The sequence below is a fragment of the Hemitrygon akajei genome, chromosome 2 (genome assembly GCF_048418815.1).
Source record: "Hemitrygon akajei chromosome 2, sHemAka1.3, whole genome shotgun sequence".
Lineage (NCBI taxonomy): Eukaryota > Metazoa > Chordata > Chondrichthyes > Myliobatiformes > Dasyatidae > Hemitrygon > Hemitrygon akajei.
The window spans coordinates 45,809,948-45,833,819 of NC_133125.1; the positions used below are offsets into that span (position 1 = coordinate 45,809,948).

The 23,872-nt window shown below is 38.6% G+C and overlaps 2 protein-coding genes across 5 annotated transcripts in view; one reads left to right on the forward strand and one right to left on the reverse strand.

Annotated features, from left to right (window-relative positions):
- Positions 1–12,542, forward strand: part of secisbp2 (SECIS binding protein 2) — an 87,778-nt gene extending 75,236 nt beyond the window's left edge. For 2 of the 3 annotated variants that reach the window (XM_073071728.1, XM_073071737.1), the window contains exons 16-18: positions 5,322–5,476; positions 6,571–6,769; positions 8,336–12,542. In XM_073071728.1, the coding sequence (XP_072927829.1) occupies positions 5,322–5,476; positions 6,571–6,769; positions 8,336–8,508 (527 nt within the window). In that variant the 3' untranslated portion in view covers positions 8,509–12,542. Of the gene's footprint in view, positions 1–5,321; positions 5,477–6,570; positions 6,770–8,335 lie in introns of those variants that run through there. The other variant, XM_073071747.1, reaches the window with a different exon arrangement.
- A 5,394-nt stretch (positions 12,543–17,936) lies between these two features.
- sema4d (sema domain, immunoglobulin domain (Ig), transmembrane domain (TM) and short cytoplasmic domain, (semaphorin) 4D) overlaps positions 17,937–23,872 on the reverse strand; it is a 192,114-nt gene continuing 186,178 nt past the window's right edge. For both annotated transcript variants that reach the window (XM_073071834.1, XM_073071826.1), the window contains 2 exons: positions 21,281–21,378; positions 17,937–18,876 (listed from right to left, as the gene is read on the reverse strand). In XM_073071834.1, coding sequence (XP_072927935.1) covers positions 18,862–18,876; positions 21,281–21,378 — 113 coding nt within the window. In that variant the 3' untranslated portion in view covers positions 17,937–18,861. The remainder of the gene's footprint in view (positions 18,877–21,280; positions 21,379–23,872) is intronic.

Genomic DNA, 23,872 nt, shown 5'->3' on the forward strand with positions numbered 1-23,872 from the left:
CCTACTGTGCTGCCGTTCGCGGCCCTCAGTGTGGGACCCGGTTCACTGTTGCGGGTGTCGTAACTCGTCGGAGGTAAGACGCTGATCTCGGCTCCAGTGTCGACCAAAAAGCGACGTCCTGACTGCTTGTCCCAGACATACAGGAGGTTATCCCGATGGCCAGCCGCCGTAGCCATCAGCGGCGGCTGGCCCTGGCGTTTCCCGGGAACTTGAAGGGCGGGCTACAGTGGCGGGCTTCTGCGCCCCACCGCTGGTGGTAGAAGCACCATTGTTCATTGGTCTCCTCACCCCTGCCTCTGGGGTTAGTGGGCTCTGCAGCCGGGCCTGGTATGGTCTGCTGCCGGGAGCATGGCCTGGTGATCTGTGCGACAGATGCCCCACTCCCCTTCTTGGCGGTCCACAGCAAGTCCGCCCAGGCTGCCACCTTCCGGGGGTCGCTGAAATCCGCTTCGGACAGCAGCAGGCGTATGTCTTCAGGCAGCTGCTCCAGGAACGCCTGCTCAAACATGAGGCAGGGCTTGTGTCCTCCGGCCAGAGACAACATCTCATTCATCAAAGCCGATGGCGGTCTGTCTCCCAAACCATCCAGGTGCAGTAAGCGGGCAGCTCGCTTGCGCCGTGAGAGTCCGAAAGTCCTTGTGAGCAGGGCTTTGAATTCCGTGTATTTGCCGTCCGCTGGGGGCAACTGTATGAACTCCTCAACCTGGGCGGCTGTCTCCTGGTCGAGGGAGCTCACCACGTAGTAGTAACGTGTTATCTGCCGAATGTGGAATTGGGCTTCTGCTTGCTGGAACCATAGGTGAGGTCGCAGCATCCAGAAGCTTGGCAGTTTTAACGAAACTGCATGAACAGATGTGGCGGCGTTCATCTCCGGTCCAAATATCGTTTGGGCCGTCGGGGTCACCAATTATAGTGGTGTGCTACACACAGCGCTGAAATAACGACACGTAGTCGGTGAGCTGCAGTTGCAAAAGAGGTTTATTCAAACTTTGTGGCCTCGCTTTAAAGCCTTCCTGATCCCGCCCTCCCCGGACAGGAATGTTGTAGGGGGCACGTATTCACAGTCCCGTCCCGCGCGCGGGCTTTTCCCCTTGCTGGTGAAGCAGACTTGGTGCCCTCTTTGGGACTGGCCTCCATGCCGACGTGAGCCGGTTTGAGTGCGCTGGGAAGTGGGGAAAAAAATACAAACTAACATTTAACGGAGTAACAAGTTATGTATTTAAAGGAAATGCAGAACAAATTGGAACATTGCCAATTCTACTGCATTACTATCCTAATCAGTATTGATGGAGGAATTCACTGTACATTGCCGTGTTATTTTGATTGAACAAAATTCGCCCAGACACCTAGTGCAGATAATGGACTGCCTTCATACAATCATTTGATTATTGTGTCTTCCAAATCTTCATTTTCATTGTAACACTTAAGATGTTTGCCAATACCTTTAAATTCTAACTTGTTGAAATAGTGAAATTGTTTTGATTTCACTTCTAGCTGTTTCTGGCACCTCCAAGCCTGAAAGCTTGAAACCGCAGAGAGCTAAACAGATCTGCATTGCCTTGCTGCTTAATCGTTGCTAACCATCACTGACAAAAATAACTCTTTTGAACACATGCACAGGCAACGGCGGTATTTAAAAACTGTTGGTGCTAAGCATGGCGTAGTGTCCAACAGCCACACTAATGTATGCATCTGACCCAAGTTAGAAATTGTTCGGCAACAGTCTCCTGTCCCAATTAAGTGGCATAGTGTCCCAAATTAATGAAGGGAATCTGGCAATTTTTTTGATTAGTTTTTGTTTTTTTTATGCGTTGTCATAAATAGGCAGCTGTCTTGATTAACCCAATTTCTCAAAATCCACTGTATTTCGTAACCCTAATCCTATTGTATTACCACTTGCTTGTAAGACACAAAATTTAATGATTCTTGCAACCTATCTTAAGCCTTGGTACCCATCCCTGCCACACCCACCCCATACAAGATCTATTTTTCCTAACTCTGTGGGGTTGCATTTGCTGTGTTTGTGAGTCAATTTAAATTACAAAATAAGAAAAACGGACCAGCCATGACCAAGGTTATGCTATGGCATTACAGCAAAGGAAAAAGGTTTATAATTAAGAAATGAAATTTCTTGCTGTAAAACGAATGTTTGAAATCTTAAAATAAAACAAAAAAGTGTGAATAGTGATCAGGTATCTATAGGTTTATGATGGTTTATCATGTTGGCACAAAGTACAGTAAGCATGAAGATTATGAACGTTTCAGTAAAGGACACCCCAGAAATAAAGAAAGTATATGGAGATGGAGTAGTCAAGTAAGAAACAAAAATCGAGAGTAAGAGCTTCTGTACTTATTCTGGAAAAGACCAACAAAAGTTAAATTGGCTCTCTTGGGAAGGAAGAAATAAAAAAATGTTATGTTTATTTTCATTGAGTAGCACTTGGGATACTTCCTGGAAAGAGAAGAGAACCAAAGTCCTGGAGTAAATGAGAAACTAGCATTTAATTTCGTCAGTAACATTTGTTATAAGAGACTTGATGATTTTAAAAGAGGTGGCTATGGAGGTAGGGGTGCACGCCTTTTGATCTTCCAAAAGTCAGTGGGTCTTGAACAGTTAAAAACTGAAGTAGAAAAAAACAACCCTGAGATTAGGAACAAATAGGTCATTTTGAGTTGGGACACATTGGCCGATGAGTTGTAGCAGGTATTGGTACTGATGCCCAAGTTTATCACTCTGGCTCAATGATTTGGGCAAAGGATGCTAATGTAATGCATCCAAGTTTGCTGATGATACTAAGCATTTTGGAATCTTCAAGGGGATATAGGCAGGTAAAGTGAACGATCAAGGCTATGAAAGCTGGAATACAATGTGGGGTTGTCTAATCAAGAAGAAGAAAACAGAAAATTGGAGAATTTTTTTAAATGGTGGAAAATTGAAGTATTTAGGTGTTCACAAATCGCTTTAAAGATCTCATAAAGCTCTAACAAGCAATTAAAGTTGCTGCAGAGAAGTGCTCCAAAGTAAAAGGTCGGTCATGATATATATAATGATGTAGCAAGCATGAGGTTCTGAATGGACCACTCACGCTTCTGTTTTGTGTATGTACATATTAAATAGCAGAGGTGTCAGGTTTTTTTCTCTTTGTTCAAGGTATCTCTTCAGGAAATTCCACTTTTTACTCAATAATTTCTGTTTAATATTAATTTCAAATTATCCTTAAACCTGCCTGATTGGAAGATTTACAGAGAAGGAGGAGGTGTTTACAGTCTTGAGAAAAATTAAGGTGGATAAATCCCCAGGGCTTGATAAGGTGACCAGACCCTTTTGGAGGTTAGTGCCAAAATTCCAGGAGCCCAGCAGAGAAATTTAAGATGTCCTTAGTCACAGATGAGGGGCAAGAGGACTGGAAAATAGCTAATATTGTTCTGTTGTTTAAGAAAGGCTCTAAGAATATGCCAGAAGATTATAGGCTAGTGAGCCTGACATCAGTAGTGGATAAGTTACTGGAAGGTCTACTAAGGGACAGGATACATAAGTATTTGGATAGGCAGGGATTGATCAAGGATAGTCAACATGGCTTTGTGCGTGGGAGGTTGTGTCTAACCAATCTTGTAGAGCTTTTCAAGGAAGTTGCCAGGAAAACTGATGAAGCAAGGCAGTGGATGTTGACTACATGATCTTTAGCAAGGCCTTTGACAGAGTCCCACATAAGACGTTGGTCAAGAAGCTTCAGTCATTTGGCATTCAAGATGAAGTGGTAAATTGGATTAGACATTGGCTTAGAGGGAGAAGCCAAAGAGTGGTAGTAGATGGTTGCCTCTCTGATTGGAGACTTGTGACTAATGGAATGCCACAGCGATCAGTGGTGGGTTTGTTGTTCTTTGTCAATAATATCAATATCAATAATCTGAATGACTATGTGGTAAACTGGATCAGTAAATTTGCAGATGACACCAAGACTGGGGGTGTAGTGGACAATGTGGAGAACTATTCAAGCCTGCAGTGAGATCTGGACTAGATGGAAAAATTGACTAAAAATGGCAGATGAAATTTAATGCCAACAAGTGTGAGGTGTTACACTTTGGGAGGACAAACCAGGGTAGGACTTGCAGGGTGAGCAGTAGGACACTGAGAAGTGCTGTGGAGTAGAGGGATTTAGGAATACAGATCCATAATTCCATGAGTCCATGTGGAGTCATAGATAGATAGGGTTATAAAGAAAACTTTTGGCATATTGGCCTTCATAAATCAAAGTATTGAGTACAGGAGTGGAGATGTTATGATGAAGGTGTTGGGAAGGCCTGATTTGGTATATTGTGTACAGTTTTGGTCACCTACAGGGAAGATGTCAATACGATCGAATAAGTGTAACTTGGATGTTGCCGGGACTTGAGGATCTGAGTTATAGGGAAAGGTCAAATAGGTTAGGATTTTATTCGCTAGAGCATAGAATAATGGGGGGCAGTTTGATAGAAGTATTCAAAGTTATGAGGAGTATAGCTAGGGTAAATGCCAGCAGGCTTTTTCCACAGAGGTTGGGTGAGACTAGAACTAGAAGTCATGGGTTAACCATGAAACGTGAACTGTTTCAGGGGATATATGGGGAAACTACTTCACTCAGAGGGTTGTGATAGTGTGGAGCAAGCTGCTTGTGTAAGTGGTGGATGTGGGTTTAAGAGAAATTTGTATAGGCACAGGGATGGGAGGGGTATGAAGGGCTGGATGCATGCAGATGGGACTAAGCAGATTAATAGTTTGGCATGAGCTGAAAGGACTGTTTCTGTGCTGTAGTGTTCTGACTCTGTGACTACATGGTATAAAGAATCCATTTATAATTCATTTACCTACTTGAAGATTCTAAACATTGATTTCCAAGAGTTTGGATGTATGTAATACAGTTTGATATTCATTGGGGGAAATTTTTCCTTTTACTTGCTTTAGTCCCTTTATACTAAACTGTAGCAGTACAGTAAAGTCATAATCCACAAAGAGAAAGAAGAAAAAAAGACCATAAGCTTCATAAAGCAAAAAAGGGAAATTGAAATTCTGAAGAGATAATAGTGCAAGCACAGGGATGAAATGGCCATATACAAGAGGAACAGAGTGGCCAGAAAGTGTTTAGAGAGTTAAAGATGTGGAATACTTCACTAAAGGGCAAAATATGTGTTAGTCTACAAGGTTCAAGTGATGTCAAGTAAAAATACTTCCTTGAGAAAACCTGTCTATTCATTTTGTAAATTACAGACATTGCATTCTTATTTAAGCTTGCCATCTAATGTTGTCTCTGATGTTTACATCTAAGAATTATTGTTTTGTTCAGGTGGCTTGGATGAAGCATTGCATACAATAATTGAAGTTGCTCGTGCGCAAGAGATTCCATTTGTATTTGCTCTCAGTCGCAGAGCTCTAGGTCGCTGTGTGAACAAAGCAGTTCCTGTTAGTGTGGTTGGAATCTTCAGCTATGATGGTGCTGAGGTTAGTCAGAATCAGTGATTTGCAAATTCAGTTCACGCTACCAGATATATAAATTTGCACTTGATCTAAACACCTGTGATCTCAATAAATAAGTTCCCTTATTGCTGCTGCTCTTTAAAAGCGTAGAAATTGAAGCCTGTGACTTATTAGAATTGTTTGTGGTGTCATAAGAAAAGGCTTTTAAGCATAAGATATCTTGAAAACCAGATTGTCCCTGAGTAATGTGTGGGGTCCATCCTTGTCAATTTTGTCCATGATACTCTAAAGTCACTCTAGAGCATTGTAATGAATGGCGTCAAAAACCAATGAGAAAGCAATGACTAAATGTGGAGAGCAAAAGGAAACTACTTCTGAGATTGATAAGAACAAATATATGCGTGTACACTATGGTGGACTTTTGAATTTAATTGAACTACAGGAGCTCTTAAGTTGGGCGTTCATAACCCAAGGGCAGTCTCTACAGCAGAAATTCAGTAATCTGGAGCCATTAGTCATTTAGCAGATTTTTTTAAACTATTGGAAGTTCCTCATCCCATATATATTTCTTAAAAAATGTTGCACAGTAGTATGTATACCAGTGAACCAATAAGTTTCAGCTGGTCAGGAAAGCTGACGTGTACAAGCTTTCCGGACATCAGCCCCTGTCTCTGGCTGCAAACATACTCTGACCCTGGCTCCAGCCACACACCTACAGACACCAGATAATATATGGCCAGCCTCACTGGAATGAGAATAAATGGCTGTTAAGTCCACAGATAATGAAGATGGTGTACAAATGTGCGAGCCAGATGCTGAATCATTGAGACCACATCTAGCACTAGGAGCACCCTCACCAAGGCTTGATGAATATGTTTTACATTAACTAGAATACAAAGCTGCATGTGCTGTATCTGTTTACCTGTATATGTAAAATAATTACTTCTGGTAAATTACTGTAGTCTCACTAAATAAAATTGTAAATTAATATTTTATGAGAAGCATGGAATTAAATTCGTGAATATTCAGTTAATTAGCCAAATTGATTTTAGTCTTCCAATGACTCAAAATAAATCATCAATATTGTAAATTAATACATTTGTATATTTTATTTACAGAACCAGTTTCATCAAATGGTCGAACTCACTGAGGAAGCTAGGAAAGCATATCAGGAAATGCTGAATGCTCTAGAGCAAGAATTAAAGGCCGATGGAGCAGACTCAGTGGAACCATCATGCAATGTTTCAGAAGAAAATACCATTGAATTAGACAGCAAAAGCCCTTCATCTTTTACTGAACCCAGTGAGCCAGAATATAGTGCGTATCAAATTCCATGCAGACAGATACCTTCACACATGCAAACATGCTCACTTCTACATTTTTTATGTATCTATATCTGTATCTTTTTTTTCAGATTTATCAAGGCCCACTCCAGTATAACCATGCCAAGACTTTAGTTAGTTTATAATCATTCATGAAGCCAATTTCTAGTTGGAAATCTAAATCATTAAATTCTTGGTGGGTGGGGGAAATTTGTGCATCAAATGCATTAGGTCAAATATGTCAAATGTGAACAGCTGCTGATAGAATCATAAAAATGTACAGTAGAGAGTGGGTCCTTTTGGCCCAAAATGTTAGCAGGAGGCCTGTGTCCCTCATGCTTTTCTTATTGGGAGTATCTGTCTAAATGCTTTTTAAATATTATAATTGCATCTGTCTTTAATACATCTAGCAGCTTGTTATAAATATTCACCACCTCTGTATAAAAAAAATTATGGTGTGAATAATATTAAAGCTATAAATGCAAGGTCCCATTTTAATATAGGGTAGCTATTATGAGTGAAAAAGCAGCCATCTATTTAATTTGCACCATGTAGTCATAAGAAGGTCTTTTTAAGATGGACTATCATAGTGGTCACCAAGGTAAGTACCTTTAGGAAACAGTTCCATTGCTACTACAATACTTGTTTTTACCCAGTTCAGTGGAGAATTTCCTTGCAATGTTTTATTCACAGAAATTAAAGACATTTCCTATTTGGCCTATGAGTCATATCACGTTCAACTCAAGATGATCAGCAAAATAGAGAAAGATATTTAACAGTTCCATCAAGTAGAACTTATTCATAAAGAGCCAGCTAACTTGTGCAGAGTTTGGTTCTGTCAGTGTAGGTCACTCTCAAGCTTCCTTGTAGCTGTGGTCCAAAATATGAATTGAAGAGCTAAATATGAAAGGAAAAGTGTTCATGATGTTCCTACAGGTATTGATGTTAAGGCAGCATTAAAATCTCCATTTAAATTGAAGTGTCAAATGTGGTGGCTTGATAATCATTGCAGGCCAATCACCTTGGTTCCAGGCCATCAGAACAGAAGTTTCCCTGGGCAGTATTGTAGGCTAAAACATTCTTTGATTGCTTCATCCCTTCCCTCATTATTAAGTGCTGCTGATGATAGTGGATGTTTTGTTCACTCTCAGCTCCGAGTAATGAAGTAGAAGCAACTGATTTTCATTGTTACGATGGGGACATGAAGTAGCAGCACACAAAATGTGGTATGAGTTAAGTGGTTGTTTAATCATCAAGTTAAAATCTCAGTTCTGGAAAAAGTAGAATTTTGGATCTTTTAAGCCTTTTATATCATTACTCTTTTTAAAAGAAATTAATTTAAAAATCTGATATAATTTAGTAAATTAAGTTTTTAATATTCGTGACATAATTTGCAACTTCATGAAATCATAGTTGATTGAAAAGGAAAGTTACCAGCCACATTTGAATTTAGTTAGAAAACCTGATCATTTACTTTCTCAGCACTTTCTTTTCCCTTAATTGTAATTATTTAGTTTGACATTCCCATGATTACTTATTGGTCTAATTGTTCCTCTTACAGTTACTACTTGGAAAACCTTGCTGAAGAGACAGTGTAATCCCAACCTGTCAGACACTGAAAACACTCAAACCTCAGAGAGTCTGTTCAGTAACTCAGAAGAAGAAACTGGTGATTCCATACAGGCTTTTCCAAAATCCATTCTTGATTTTGAATGTCAAGCAGCAATAAGATGACTAAATGAGCGTTGTTTGAAATAACACTGTAAGATTTTTTGCATTTTGAAATAACACTGTAAGATTTTCCTCAGTCCTAAGGAAAATTCCACTATTATTCAGGAAATGGTGACTAAAATATACAGCAAATGAAATAATTGTCACTTCTTTAAAAACGAAGAATGTACTCAAAAGGGTAAACCTGACTTAATTGTCTCTCATAATTGAAGCATATGATTGGAAAAAGAATGATATTAATTGGAACAAAAAAAGCCCAAGTAAATCTTATTCAGTATGATGAATAGCTAAAGATGAGTTTGTTGCCCAGTGATTACCTCAGAATGAGGTTGACGGTGGTAGTGGCATTTGGCACCACTGCAACAGGCAACTTCAAATTAGTCCCAAAAGTAAGTGTAGTGTTGCAGATGGTCTATTTTCTTAGTGCACTTTTCTGAAATTCATGTCTTCCTGTCTTAATCGTCAAGATATGGATTGGACAGAACCCATCTTGTAACAGGGAAGTGAGGAAATGTTTGGTAGCTGGAAACTGCAGTATCCTGGATAACATTATTGTGATATTGCTGATGTATCCAGACTCCCATACAAATTTATAAATAATTACAAAACTGTGGTAACTTTTCATCTGTTGCATTAGATTTACATAAAACAATGGAGAGACTGGGCAACTTGAAATCATTAATGCATACTAGTACCAACTCAGGGTCAGAATAACATATCAAAAATCTTGTACTGTATCTTATTGTTTTACAACTCTTTGACCTTGAATATTCTGCAAATAACAAGCAACTTGCCTATGGTCATACTAGCTTGGAAACTTTCTCTTTGTAAATGTTCAAATGAGCATAAGTTAACTTTAACTGTGCTGAATCAATCAGCTGGCCCTTAGCACAAATTATACTAAATTTGGCTCCACGGTAGTGTGGTTAGTGCGATGTCATTCCAGATTGGGACGTTGGAGTTCAGAGTTCAGTCCCCACATCCTCTGTAAGGAGTCTCTGTACATCCTCCCGGTGGGTTTTCTCCAGGTCCTCTTGTTTCCTCTCACAGTACAAAGATGTACCAGGTGGATAATTGGTCATAGTAAATTGTTCTGCGATTAGGTTAGGGTTAAATCAGTTTGTCAAGGGTTGCTGGGCAGAGCAGCTCATAAGACCGATTTTGCTCTGTATCTCTCAATAAAAAATAAAATTTCAAATTTACTTAAATGAATGTTGCAAAATTTACACTGGACTACATGACCAGATAAGTTAACATACAAAAACACCCTTTTCCATTGTTTCTGAATAGTTTGACCTTCAGAAACCTTATCCAAAACTTCTGATTAATAACTAGAGAAATGTAAATTTGCAAAAGTTACTGCACATTGCTAAATGGCCGCCCCAGTTAACAATGGTGAATCCCATGATCTAGCTACATGTTACAAGAAAGCACTGCAACAAAATCAGGTAATATCTGATTTTTTTTTTTAAAACTTTTTGTCATTAAATACAGATTGGTTTTGTCAGTGGTTTTCTCATGATCAAAAGGTAATTTCAGTTCTGGTGAGTGAAATGATTTCTGACATTATCTCTTAAAGTTGGACGCTGACATCTATGCAATATGTTACCTGTAAATTTGCAGTTGAGAAAGTGAGGTGCTTTAAGCAAACAAAACATTTTTTTTTCCGGATTTCTATCCCGTAATTTCACCGAAGTGCACATAAGTAAAATTCAAGAAATTTTACTTACATCATTAAAGTAGCATTCTCTTAGATTTTCACCTGATCTGGAGCTGGAATAAATGGTGAAACGTGAAAATAAGTTCAGTAATCTTTCAAGTAAAAATAGTCAATGTTGAAAAGGCTCAGCAGGTCAAATGTTTCCAATATTTGCTGTTGTTACTTGGTTCACTGATATTTGTTGTGCAATATATCACTACTGATTTTTGGATCCATTGAAATTCCAGCTTATGATACAAGGAGGTTTCATGGTGAAGAATAAATAATGTTATCAATACCTACTACATAAAATGATTTTGATAAAGTATTACTATGTTAGTGTGAATGGTTTATGATGCTCGAAGCTTGCACTTCTCCCAGCGTAAACTATTCTAAGTTTTAGACCTTGGGATGTGCATGAATGCTTTAATACTGTGATACCTATCTTTAGAAAATGAAAGTGTCACAAGTTATAACCTAAACAGTCATATTATTATGCTGATTTATTGGTAATTTAACCTGAAGAATCTTCCATGTTTATCATCATTACTTTAGTCAGGAGCTATGACATCAAACTGATAACACATACATCCAATAGTACCATAAAACTGATTTCATAAATCATTATTGTGTATGAGAGATCGAATGTGAGTTGGAAATGTTGACATTGAGGTTCAACAAACACTTGCAGTAGAGATTGGTGAATTGTGTAAAATGTTGTATGCCATTTAGCTAAGGAAGAATGCTGAACTAAGTGTGCAAAGAGCTATCGTCTAACCTTTAGCACTATCTTCAGGTATCTGATCACTTATTGATCTCGATTTATTTGATGCCATGGGATTTGAAATTATTACAGAGTTTTGTTATCGCAAAACTGTTGTCCCTCTTTTAACTGCTTTGCTTTGCTGCAGATTTTTCATCTTTACCTGAAAGATACGCAAGGTCGTTCATGGAAGGAAAATTATTAGGTTATTATATTCAATAAGTGAAGCTCAAGAGGTTGATATTTAAGTTGTATGATTTAAAAAGAAATGGGTTCAGTCAGCTGTTAATTCAAGTCTTACTCCAGCATGCTTTAGAGCAGAATGTTTTACTTACTAAGGTTTGGAAAAATGATACAACTAAGTGTGTTGATGAAGTCAGAGAAAGAATGTTCAAAAGTTGGGTTTGTTTTTAAAGTCCACTTTAATATTTTACAGCAGTGACTTACTGTTATTGCTAGGAGACAATGTACAACACATTGAACACCTGTTATGTATCATTTTAAATTACAATACTTCCTGGTGTTCTGAAAATTGATATCTTCAACTTATCGTTAGTTTCCTTTAAAACACCTATGAATTGTTTTACATGTTTATTGCGATAGCAAATGTTACATTATAAATGAATTAGATTATGGGACAGCTTTATAATATTGTATGTGTTAGGTTATAGTCAACTCAGTTAATACTTTCATAAACTGTCAAGAAAAAAAATCTATACTACCACAAGTATTACTGTTCTCCTATAGTCAGTGCACAGTGGTTGAATTAATTGCCCTACATCCTGCAAAAATATCAAACCAAAGAAAAATATTTTTGTTCCTTTCTTTTTCCCCCTTTGGCTGAAAACATGCAAAAATAAAAATGCTTAGCAGAACAGCTGCACAGAGGACAAGCTAGCCATGGAATATTAAAAATTGTTCGAGACAGTTGCTGTTTCTCCATCCCATTTGCATCGAAACATTCTCTCATTGGTTCAAGTCCAAGACTTGGTTGTAATGGAGCTTGGGCATTTTCCAGGTCTGCAAAATGAATGTTCACTTATTCTTTAGGCAAACAAAATATTGTCAAACCAGCTGCAACATATAGCTGTAAATTGTGTAATTTTGCTGCTATGATTTTACTGCTGTAAAATGAATCTAACAACCCCTTAACAGTTTAGATTTTCCTTTAAGTGAGAGTACTATAATTCTTGCTTGCTTTGTATTAAGGTCAAAAAAAGCTGTGATGCATTAAGAAGTGACTGGGAATACTGGGCACTGCCTGCTGATCTGTAATTCTACTGGTTTCATTGATTTGTTAAAGAAATTGTAAAACTCTGACTATTTAAGTATATGTTCTGTAAATAATCAAACAAATTTTATGCTATAAAGCAGTTTGAATTGTTTTTTCATAATATAGAGAAACATCAGTACAAGTTTGTTTTGGGATTTCTTTCAAGGCCTAATTTAATTCCATACTTTATAAAAGCTAGTTTGATTATACATGATTGTTTAATTCTTAGTTTATAGATTTCTATTGAATAAAACTCTTAATGTTGCTGCTTTTGAATATTTTTGAAAAATAAACATTTTGATTCAAAGGGAAGAAGTGTATATATTTTGTTTTTTCTAGCCCCAGTGACAAAAATTCCACCTTCCTAGTGATTTCTTCTAGGAAAAAAAACCTGCTTTATGTCTGTAAAATGGAGTATAGCTGACCAAGGTTATTCCACTGTAAATACTTTCCAAATGTATATAAATGAAATGAATTCATACTTTTTGTATTCCAGCAGTTAAACAATGCTAAACTCGAGTTCCAGTCCTAATTTGTACTCAGATGGATTTGTGCTTAAAGATTCTCTGCATCTGCTTTTACAAAGCAGAATTAGCAAGGAATCTTCTGGGAAAGCAGTAAGTGATAGTTCTCCCAATTATATTAAACATTACTTCCCAAATCATTTTGATTGTTTGATTGATATAATGCTCAAGAAACAAGAGAAAATCTGCAGGTGCTGGAAATCAGAGCATCCATCAACTGTATTTTTTTCCATAGATGCCGCCTGGCCTGCTGATTTCCTCCAGCAATTTGTGTGTGCTGCTAAAGAAACAAGGTCTCATTATCTTTTGCACTGCCTTAGTGGCTGGCTTATCACATGATAATGTTGCAAGTAGCCAGGAACTTTGTCAAAATGGTTCATCTACTTCAGGCAGAATCATCACAATCTTAGGTAACCCCTCAGGATCAAAGATGGCTACAAACGGGGCAAGAAGCAGAAAGTGGCTGACAGAGCAGATAATTTGTGAAGCAATGCACCTCTTCCACTGTTTCCACAGGGCCTCAGCCACTGCTGCATGCTCTCAAGTTTTTGGCTCCATCCCATCGGCGTGACACTATTACAGTTTGTGGCCTTTCTTAGTTCAACTCTGGCACTGTCTGTAAGGACCACACGGGTGCTCCAAAGACATGCTGGTTAGGATAATTGTAAATTGTCCTGTGATTAGGCTAGTGTTAATATTGGTGGATTGCTGGGCAGTGCAGCTTACTAGGACAGAAGGACTTGTTCTGCATTGCATCTCTAAAAGAAATTATTCCTTTTGACCATTTGTAGTATGGTCCTGAATAAAAAGGGAATTCCATTCAATTCGATAACCATCTGTGGCCACACACTACACAGACCACTCTAATGCTCTGAATATTGCAACTAGGCACAAAATATTAAATGTGGCACAGTATGCAAAGCAGTCAGATAATATCTATGAGGAATATGATGTAGTCACTTGCTCAAGCAATATTTCCATTGCTTGCTTTGATTATATTCCACTATTTAAGCATCACTAGAAGCATAGCACAATCCCTCTTCGTCTGCCAAAATTCCTCATCCTCGTACGAACAAGTTAACTGTCAATTCAAATTTGCACAGGAAAGGTTTGGTTGTAAGACAAAAGATTGGCTTGCCAAGGGACTAGCTATGATATCCTCCAAAATTGCAATATAACAAAAAAGGTAACTGCCAAGCAATTAAAGCAACAATATTTGAGAGATTAATTTTGCCACTTTTCTAGGTCAAATGTTTACATATTTAGTTTAATTTAATTTTTGCTTCCAATACTAGATGTAATGAATACATTTTAAATGGAGTTATGCAGAGACTCAAGTTTCTCTGCTTAATAGGCAATTTCTTCAGTTCAAACTCAAAATGCAAATTCAAGTAGATTTTTATAGAGCATGACACCAGTCAATTAAAGTAGTCATTGCTTGATGAAGGAATTTCACACCATTAGTTAAAAAAAAATCATTTGAGTTACAGAGATTGAGATTAAACACAGCTGATATCTTGAGTCGCATTTCGATAGTGGACTTCAAAGAAAAGCTACGTAGATCTATTTTATAAATTATTAAATAAAAGGCTTCTTGAGAAAACATGCATAATCTCAATAGAAAAAAAGGTGATTTGCAAATGCATCAAATTGAATTGGTTGCCTGCTAAGCATTCTATTACAGCCCTCAAATGCATGTTGGTAGAAGTGTGCAGAGCCTAATGTAAGGTGCAAATATATTGGCTTTGGGACGATCTATCAAGTAAGATTCAGTTAAATGGAAGAATCTGACTGCAGCCTCATCGAGCAGGTTAATTTAGCTTTTTACAATGCTAATCAGTAGATTGTTTCTGTATTCCTGATTTTTGCTGCTCCATCTGTACACAGATTATATTTACATGATGCCTTTCATGTCCTTTTCAGGGGCTCTAAGTGCTTTACAACAAACGAAGTACTTTTGCAAAATGAGATGTTTCCACAAGTAATGATGTGATAATTACCAGGTAATCTGTTTTAATGATGTAGAATGAGGTATGGTATTAGCCAAAATACCAGGGATAACTCCAGCGGTGTCTTTTGAAGAATACTGGATACTTTATTTATACTATCTCAAGCTTTTGTTTTAACATCTTATCTAATTGATGCTAGCTTCAACACTACGGCGCACCTTCAGTACTGCACTGGAGTGTCAACTTAGTCTTTAGTGCTCAAGTCTTTGATACTGGTATTGATACAGTGAGAAGTTTGTCTTGCACACTGTTTATACAGATTGAATCATGACACTGAGCTAGAATAAGGTAAAACAATAACAATGTAGAATAAAGCTACTGAAATAAATGCAATGCAGAAAAACAAAGTGCAAGATCATAATGAGGTAGATTGAGGCCAAGAGTACATTTAGCTGTACAAGAGATCCATTCAAGTGTCTGATAACACTGGGATAGAAAATGTCCTTCAGCCTGGCATGCATGCTTTCAGGCCATTGTACCTTCTGCCCAATAGGGAGAGATAATGTCTGAGGTGGGTGAATTTCAGATTATGCTGGCTGCTTTAGTGAGGCAGTATAGAGAGTCCATAGAAGGAAGGCTGGTTCCTGTAATGTGCTGAATTGCGCCCACAACTCTGCAGTCGCATGAAGAGCAGTTGCCATTACGCATCCAGACAGAATGATTTGTATGATGCATCAATAAAAATTGGTAAGTGTCAATGGGAGACGGGAGTTACTTTTTAAACCAAGAAAGCTAGAAATTCAGGTGCAATGCCACTATCAAATTTATGACTAACCTTTTCTTCAGCAGTCTATTCAGGGATGATTTAAGTCCACTTGGTTTTGTGATTCGGTAGTGGCTTACACTCAGATTTACACATTCACAAAGTAGCTGCTGTCCTGGGCATCTGTAATGAGTTGGCCATACTTTAGGTAAAAAAGTTCTCAATGTGTTGCTGGAAGTTGTGCACCAAAATGGGAGGCCAGCATCTGATCTTGCTTACTTTAAACTCTGACTAGCTAACAAAATGTAGTACTCATGTTTGCTTTGTTGTTTAACCCAATTGAGAACCAAAATACTTTGTTTTGAGGCTGAGAGCAAAATTGGATCAGCCATGATGAAATGGTGGAGAAGATGCAGTAGGCCAAGTGTCCTAGTTCTGCTCCAATGTCTTATGGTCTCAAAATAAAACAGGGAAAAAGGCCAAAGCACAAGTATCTGTCAGATTTGGGGTATGAAATCAGGCAACTTAGTTCGGGAATCAGAACCTCTTCTGGAGATAGATGACACCTGTCCTCCAGATTTCAAAACCTCTTTAATACAAGAGGCTTAAATGGGGCGGGATTTCTTCAGTGCATCCAAGGGAAGTTCTTGAAACAGTATGTGAAGAGTCACACTAGAAGAGAAAACTTACTGGATCTGACTTGGGAAAGGAACAAGACCAAATGACAAACGTGACAATAGGTTATGAGTAAGTATTAAATTAGATTTTGTGGGAAAAGCACTACATTGTGAAGATGGCAAATTACAACAGGATAAGACAGGAGCTAAGGATTGGGAACAGCTGATTTTAGATAAGAGTACATCTGAGAGTTGTTCAAAAACCTGTGGATCAAAGTTTAGGATAATCACCTTCTGGTAAGGAGCAAGGACAAGAATGAGAAATTTCGATGACCTGAGAAGTCCTAAATTTAGTCAGAGGGGAAATGGAACCATATATAAATTCAGACTGGGCCATTGTAGAATATAAGGAAAGCAACAAAGAGCTCAAGCAGGTGATTAGGAAGACCATATAGGGCCGGGAAATTTCCTTGTTGAACAATATCAGGGAGAATCCCAAAGGATTATATAACTTGATTTTTTTTTAAAGAGGATAACTAAGGGAAGAAAGGTCAACTCGAGGATAAAGGAAGGAATTGGTGCCTGCAATCAGAGCAAGTGGCTGAGGTACTAAATGAGTAACTTTGTGTTTGAATATACCAAGAAGGATTTGGAGGATGGAGAAAGCTGACTGGAGCATGCTAATGTGTTAGGTTGATTCCGAAGATAAAGATGCATGGGATGCAGGTTGAATCGCAAGTCTGGATTCGGAACTGACTTGCCTATTGAAAACAGATAGTAGGGGTAGAAGACTTACTCTGGCTGGAGGTCCACAACCAGTAGTGTTTTGCAATGGCCAGTGCTGGAATCTTTGTTTGTGATATACTGTATGTCAATGATTTGGATGAAAATGTAAATGGGTGGATTTGCAAGTTTAGGAATGACACCAAGATTGGTGGAATTGTGGACAGTGTAAAGAAAGTATCAAAGAATACAACCGGATAGTAATCAGTTACAGGTAGAGGCAGAGAAGTGACAGGTGAAGTTTAATCCAGGCAGATGCAAGGTGTGGTACTTTAGGAGGTCAAATGAAAGAAGTATGCAATTAATGATAGACATTTTAATAGCATTAAGTACAAAGGGATCCATAGTTCACTGAAAGTGGTGAGGTAAGTGGATAAGGTGATAACGAAGTTGTATGACATACTTGCCTGCATTGGTAGGAGTGTTCATTGCAAGAATAAGGAAGACATGCTGCTGCTAGATATCATTTAATCAGACTGCACTTGGTCTAATTGTGTGCAGTTCTAATAACCCCATTATAGGAAGGATATGGAGACTGGACAGGGTGCAGAAGAGGTATACAAGATGCTGCCTGGATTAGAGGGAATGATCTATAAATAAAGGTTGGACAAATTTGGGTTATTCTCCCTAGCGCTTTGGAGACTGAGGGGAGTTAATGAGAGGTGTAGATGTTGTAGACAGAAGGTTGGGGAAGGGAGTGGGGACAGAGTTTAAAGGTGATGTAAGGGTTAAGTTTTTTTTTAAAAACAGAGCGGTAGGTGCCTGGAATGGTTTACTAGTCGAGCATGCAGTTTGGTGCAGTTTAGACACAGGAATATGAAAGGAATGGAAGCAACACAGGAGGATATTTAGCCACAATTGCATCAAGATCAATGCAATAGTGTGAGACAAATGGCCAGTGAGTGCACTAAGGTACTGACTTATGTTCATTTTTCAACATCTTCAAAGTTTTTGCTTGGATTATTATGATAAACCTCTTTGGTGTTATTGATCTTCAGTGTTACCAAGAGTGGAAAGAAACTGTTTACTCATGAAAAAACTGCATCATTAGTGACTCAAATAGTTCTGAAAATCTCAGCACTTTATTTAAAATTCATAGGATCACATTCATAATTCTGCAGCTTCCATTAGAAGAATAAATATCTTTACAACATACAAAACATTTTTGGCATGCACCGTAAATTCAGAAGTTCCAAAGATTGGCACCCAAGTAGTGACTAAGTTTAACTTTTCAGAGAAAGCAGGAGTTACAATCTGGCCATGATATCTCCAGGACTAAGGCACTTTTTCATTAATCATTATGCAACACCATGGCAAGTTTTATAGTTGTATGGTTTGTTATTGCTTTTTTTTTGGAAATCTGTGTAAATAAGGTTTTGGTTCCTTGATTTTACAAACACAGACATCCCTGGTCCAAAACCAGTAAATAATCCAGAATGCTAAAATGATTCCAATCTCCAGCAATGAGGGAAAGGATTTGTTGGGAAATGAATTTCACTTCCCAATAAAATCACCTCTTAACATCATATTTTTACACCAGCAATGAAACCAAGACTAATATCCCACATTGAGATTTATTTACAAAGGCATGTAGTTTATGCTTCTGCAAATTTCACGGTTGCAAAGCAACAATAATTGTAACTTGTAAACCGTGAATTACTTCAGTTTCCACTGTTTCTGTGAAAATGCCATTTTTAATGAGTAACAAGATCTACAAATTATGTTTGGATTGGTCAATTATATGGTACTGTGGATTGGAATCAAAGAACCATGCATATAGCTCATTGCAGAGACTGTTAAACAGTCTTAGAATCAACATGACAAGTAACAGTTATAAGTTACATGTTCAGCAAATTATGCATTACAAAAATGAGCTCTTCTGTCCATGATAAAGTTAAATTTATTCGCTTGCTGGTGTTTGTGGGAAAATGGCAGATGTTTTTCATTAAACAAAAATCCTTTGTGCATCTCATTCTGGGTTCTTCTCAATCACAACTGTCCTGTAAGAGATTAGAAATAAACTGGTTATATCATTGTTAGTTTGTGGTCAGATTAAAATACTCCACTGTACCAAAAGAATAGAGGTACAGCTAATTAGTTTAATATACCATGTAAAACGCAGGCTGGTGCCTGAAAATTGACACATGATGTTTTCCCAAACTCCTCTGTAATGTTAGAGGAAACTCACTTTATTATAGCAAGTCAAGGAAAATTCGGATATTGATCCAGATTGTTTTAAGTAAAGCTCAGTTCTAGCAGGCAGTAGTCTGATAATGTATTCTGAATCAAGCAATATTCCATGTTGAGATCAGGCAGAAAAGCAAAGAGAAACATTGAGATTTTGTGACAGGAGAGGATTAACTGAGTGAAGTAGTTTAACCAAAGATGTGCATTTCTGCTCTTCCTTTTCTTTCGAACCAGTTTGAATTAATTTTTCAGATTTACTTTTCTTGAATTTGTTGATTATCCCCTCATATGCCTTCCAAGGGTCAAAAGACCAGGGTTCATAACCTTTTAGTATCAGCACAGAATACTAATACAGTAAATAGAAGCACTGTTTGTTCTTTACCTCGCCATCCCCAGCACATTACTTGCATTTTGTTGACCAGACAGAATTATTCAAATTCCAGTGAAAGTACAGTTCACTTAGTGTACGGCTTCCATCAACTCTATACTGAGTATTTCCTGCCCTTGTGTTCTGAGTGGCACTCAATAGCGTAGACACTGGAAAATTGCCAGTGGAATCCAAAGGAGTGGGAAGGGAATGAACCTTGTTACTATAAAAGAATGGTAACTTGTCACAACTCTGTTCCTGTTTGCTACCCCACTGCAACAGGTAAACGATCAGGGAAATTCACCGGTGTACATCTATCATTTGATTTAATTATCTAGCAAAAATCTCATGCAAAGTTAATATAAATCAACATCATGTGCCATATCAATCTTACAATGATTTACAAACATCACAATTTTTTGTTTATAATTGATTTGTCGCTACTTCTGGATTACCAATTCTATTGAAATATCTGCACAGAACATCAGCTAACTTTCTACTCTTTAAACACCTGGGTGACACATTCACATTTAGTCCATCTCCAAACATGAGCTGCAGGTTTTCAGTGTTCCATAAAGGGAACTAGCCAATAGTTGTTAACTTTATCTACCTGAGTATTTCTGACTTTAACGTGGGACTCCCTGCCAGTATTACCTTTATCCCCTCTTCTAATAATTTCCAGGTAACCAGGATTGTAAAAATCGTGTTTCTGGTGTGTGCAATTTGCCCACCTCTTCAGATTCAAGCCAATTGCTTCTATAACAGTTTTATCTCCCCATTTATCTTTCTCTTTCCTGTTATTAGGAATTACCCCCCCCCCTTTTCATTTTCCCCATCTCGAATGTTCCAGCCATAAATCCTTATCAAAATCCTTTGGAATGTCTGATCCACTCTACTCTTCTGCCAATGCTCCAGGCATGAGCTGAATTATTCCTCTGTCTTGCGAATGTCTATATCTCCTTGCATCCTCTTCATTACCTACTCTCCAAATTTAGACAAATATCTCCTTATCTGCTTAGGTTTGATAGAGTACCTTTTGGGATTTGACTATTCTAAATGTGTGGTCCAAATAGGATTTGCTTTACGCTGTTACCACCACAATGGAAAAGTCATAAAAACAGGTTTGCATTGTTGTCAACACATTTGTAAATATTCAGTGAAGTCCAGCTTGCTGATGAGCAGTCACTGCCACAATAAAATGAACTGAAGTGCAGTATTTTCCCAGACCTTGAGTTTCCATTCTCAGTTACGTGCCAGGTGAAATAACAGGGTACTGGAAGGTTGCAAGTTTGAGGCACTCAAGACAACCCTTAGAACCCTGATGCTTCCCTTAGCAACCAACACTGTGTCCCATTGCAGTGGATTGTCTGGGCTCATAAACAGAGAACAATAGAACCAAATGCAAGAGTGCAGGGAAGGCTCATTGTCAACGAATTAATTAAAAAAAACAGAGCATATTGTTTCTTAAATTTAATGCTTGGGAAAAGATTTATAGGCATCCGTTAGTCTCGAGAGACCATGGATTTGCGCCTGGAGTTTCCAGGGCACAGGCCTGGGCAGGGTTGTACGGAAGACCGGCAGTTGCCCAAGCTGCAAGTCTCCCCTCTCCACACCACTGATGTTGTCCAAGGAAAGGGCAAGGGCCAATATAGCTTGGCACTGGTGTCATCACAGAGCCATGTGTGGTAATTGCCTTGCTCAAGGATACAACACAGATTATTGAGCCTAAAACTACTAGCTGGAAAAACAAGCAATTTTCACATTGCTGTGGCTCCAATGCTTGAGCCCTGTGCAGTTAGCAAGGACCTGTTAAGGAAATAATGGATGCATTTTGTGCTGTTTCTTCCTACCAATGACTTTATCCAAGCCTGCATCACTTTTTCATGATCATCGACTGCTTTCCTCCATTTCACCAGTTCCTTTGACCATTTGCTTTTAGCAAGAGCATCTAAATCAGAAACAAAGTAAATTCATTAGCTAATTTCAACAAATATAATTGCAGCTGACCATAACTGGAAATTAACAGCTCGTATTTAAACAAATCTTCCTCGTTTGCATGAAATCATGTCAACCTGTGTGAAAGCAGGGAGATGAAATGAATTAGTGTGCATCTGTTCCAATTCCATGCTACGGAAAGGAAGTACATATTTCATACCAACTTACTATTTATTTGCCAGTGGTAGGCAAAATTAAAATACTGGCACGTACCAGGAGATCCAATCTGCGCCAACTTAAAGGAAAACCGTCAAACTGTCACTGAGTTGGGGGGGGGGGGGGGGGTCTGTGCATTTTACTTAATGAAAACAACAGGACCCAAAACAAAGTTTTTAAAAATAACCGTTAGAACAAAACAAAATCTACATAATCTATAGATACCCAAGAACTTCATTTTTTGAAACCACAGTGCCTTGGTTTGCCACAATACTCTGACTTAGTGGACAAAACTACATGAGCTTTGAGTTAGAGATTACGATAAAACACACAGATGAAATAAATTGGATTTTTCCATTATTACCCTGCCGAACATTACAATTTTCACTGCAAATCACCTATACAGGGGTTATAATAGAAAATACATATTTAATAAACCCCAAGCAACAAAGGGGATGATTAGCGAAAACTTATAATATATTGGAATAGTTTTTAAATTAATCTCACATAGCCAGCTTTGGGGTTGCCTGTGAGCAATAATATCAGTCACACTGACTCTTCCCCACACATTGCAAAGAACATTTAAAATAGGAGTGGGACCAGGCCAACCAGTCCTTCAAGCCTGTTCTGCCATTTAACACTGATCTAATCATAACTTAAGCTCCACTTTTCTGTCAATCCCTTAGAACCCTTGATTCTATTACTATCCAGAGTTCTATTTGGATATTGAAACATACTCCATCTACACAGTTTTTTGGGATGGAAAATTCCAAAGATTTAATACCTTTAAGAGAAGCATTTCCTCCTCATCTTAGATTTAATTGGGTGACTTGTTCTGAAATCATACTCCTAAGATTTGGGTTTGTCTATAAGGGGAAATAGCTTCTCAGTCTCCATTGGGTCAAGCCCCTCAGAACTTTGTAAACATCAATAAAATCCTCTCACATTCAGCTGAACTCCAATAGGAATAGGCTCAACTAACTAATTTTCTTCATATGATGAGCCATTCATACCAAGAATCAAGCCAGTGAGCCTTTTGTTTTTCTCCTTATAACTCCAGCAGTAGGTGTTTAACTTCACCCCCCTTCTCTCAGCTGCTCTCCAGTACTTCTTACATACCTTACATTCATATAATACCCTCCAGCTGCTTAAGAACTCTGTAAAGAGGGTAAAAAGGGAGGACCTACCTTGGTCTCATACTTATATTAAACTTCCATTCAGCTTCCTCCATACTGTTCCAAAACTTCCTAACATTCTCCAGATCTAAACTATCTTTGCAACTCTCTAGTACTACCACATCTTTCTCGTAATGGGGTAGTCAAAACTGTATGAACTTCTCCAACTGTGACCTACCTGGTGTTTCATAACCCTTTTCATTACCCCTTGACTTGTGTTCAATACCCTGACTAATAAAGGCATGCATCCCAAGACTTGATCATCTTCTCCATCTCACCTCTCACCTAGAGGGGGTCAGTTGTGCTGTGAGGATTACATTCCTTGACTTCTCTAGTGCCTTTAACACCATCCAGCCCAAGATCTTAAGGCACAAACTAACGGAGATGGGAGTAGACTCTCACATGGTGGATTGGATAGTGGACTACTTGACAGATAGACCTCAGTATGTGCGGTTGGGAGACTGTAGGTCTGACACGGTGGTCAGCAGCACAGGAGCGCCGCAGGGAACCGTACTCTCTCCGGTCCTGTTCACCCTGTACACATCAGACTTCCAATATAACTCGGAGTCCTGCCATGTGCAGAAGTTCGCTGATGACACGGCCATAGTGGGGTGTGTCAGGAATGGACAGGAGGAGGCGTATAGGAAACTGATACAGGACTTTGTGATATGGTGCAACTCAAACTACCTGCGTCTCAATATCACCAAGACCAAGGAGATGGTGGTGGACTTTAGGAGATCTAGGCCTCATATGGAGCCAGTGATCATTAATGGAGAATGTGTGGAGCAGGTTAAGACCTACAAGTATCTGGGAGTACAGTTAGACGAGAAGCTAGACTGGACTGCCAACACAGATGCCTTGTGCAGGAAGGCACAGAGTCGACTGTACTTCCTAAGAAGGTTGGCGTCATTCAATGTCTGTAGTGAGATGCTGAAGATGTTCTATAGGTCAGTTGTGGAGAGCGCCCTCTTCTTTGTGGTGGCATGTTGGGGAGGAAGCATTAAGAAGAGGGACGCCTCACGTCTTAATAAGCTGGTAAGGAAGGCGGGCTCTGTCGTGGGCAAAGTACTGGAGAGTTTAACATCGGTAGCTGAGCGAAGGGCGCTGAGTAGGCTA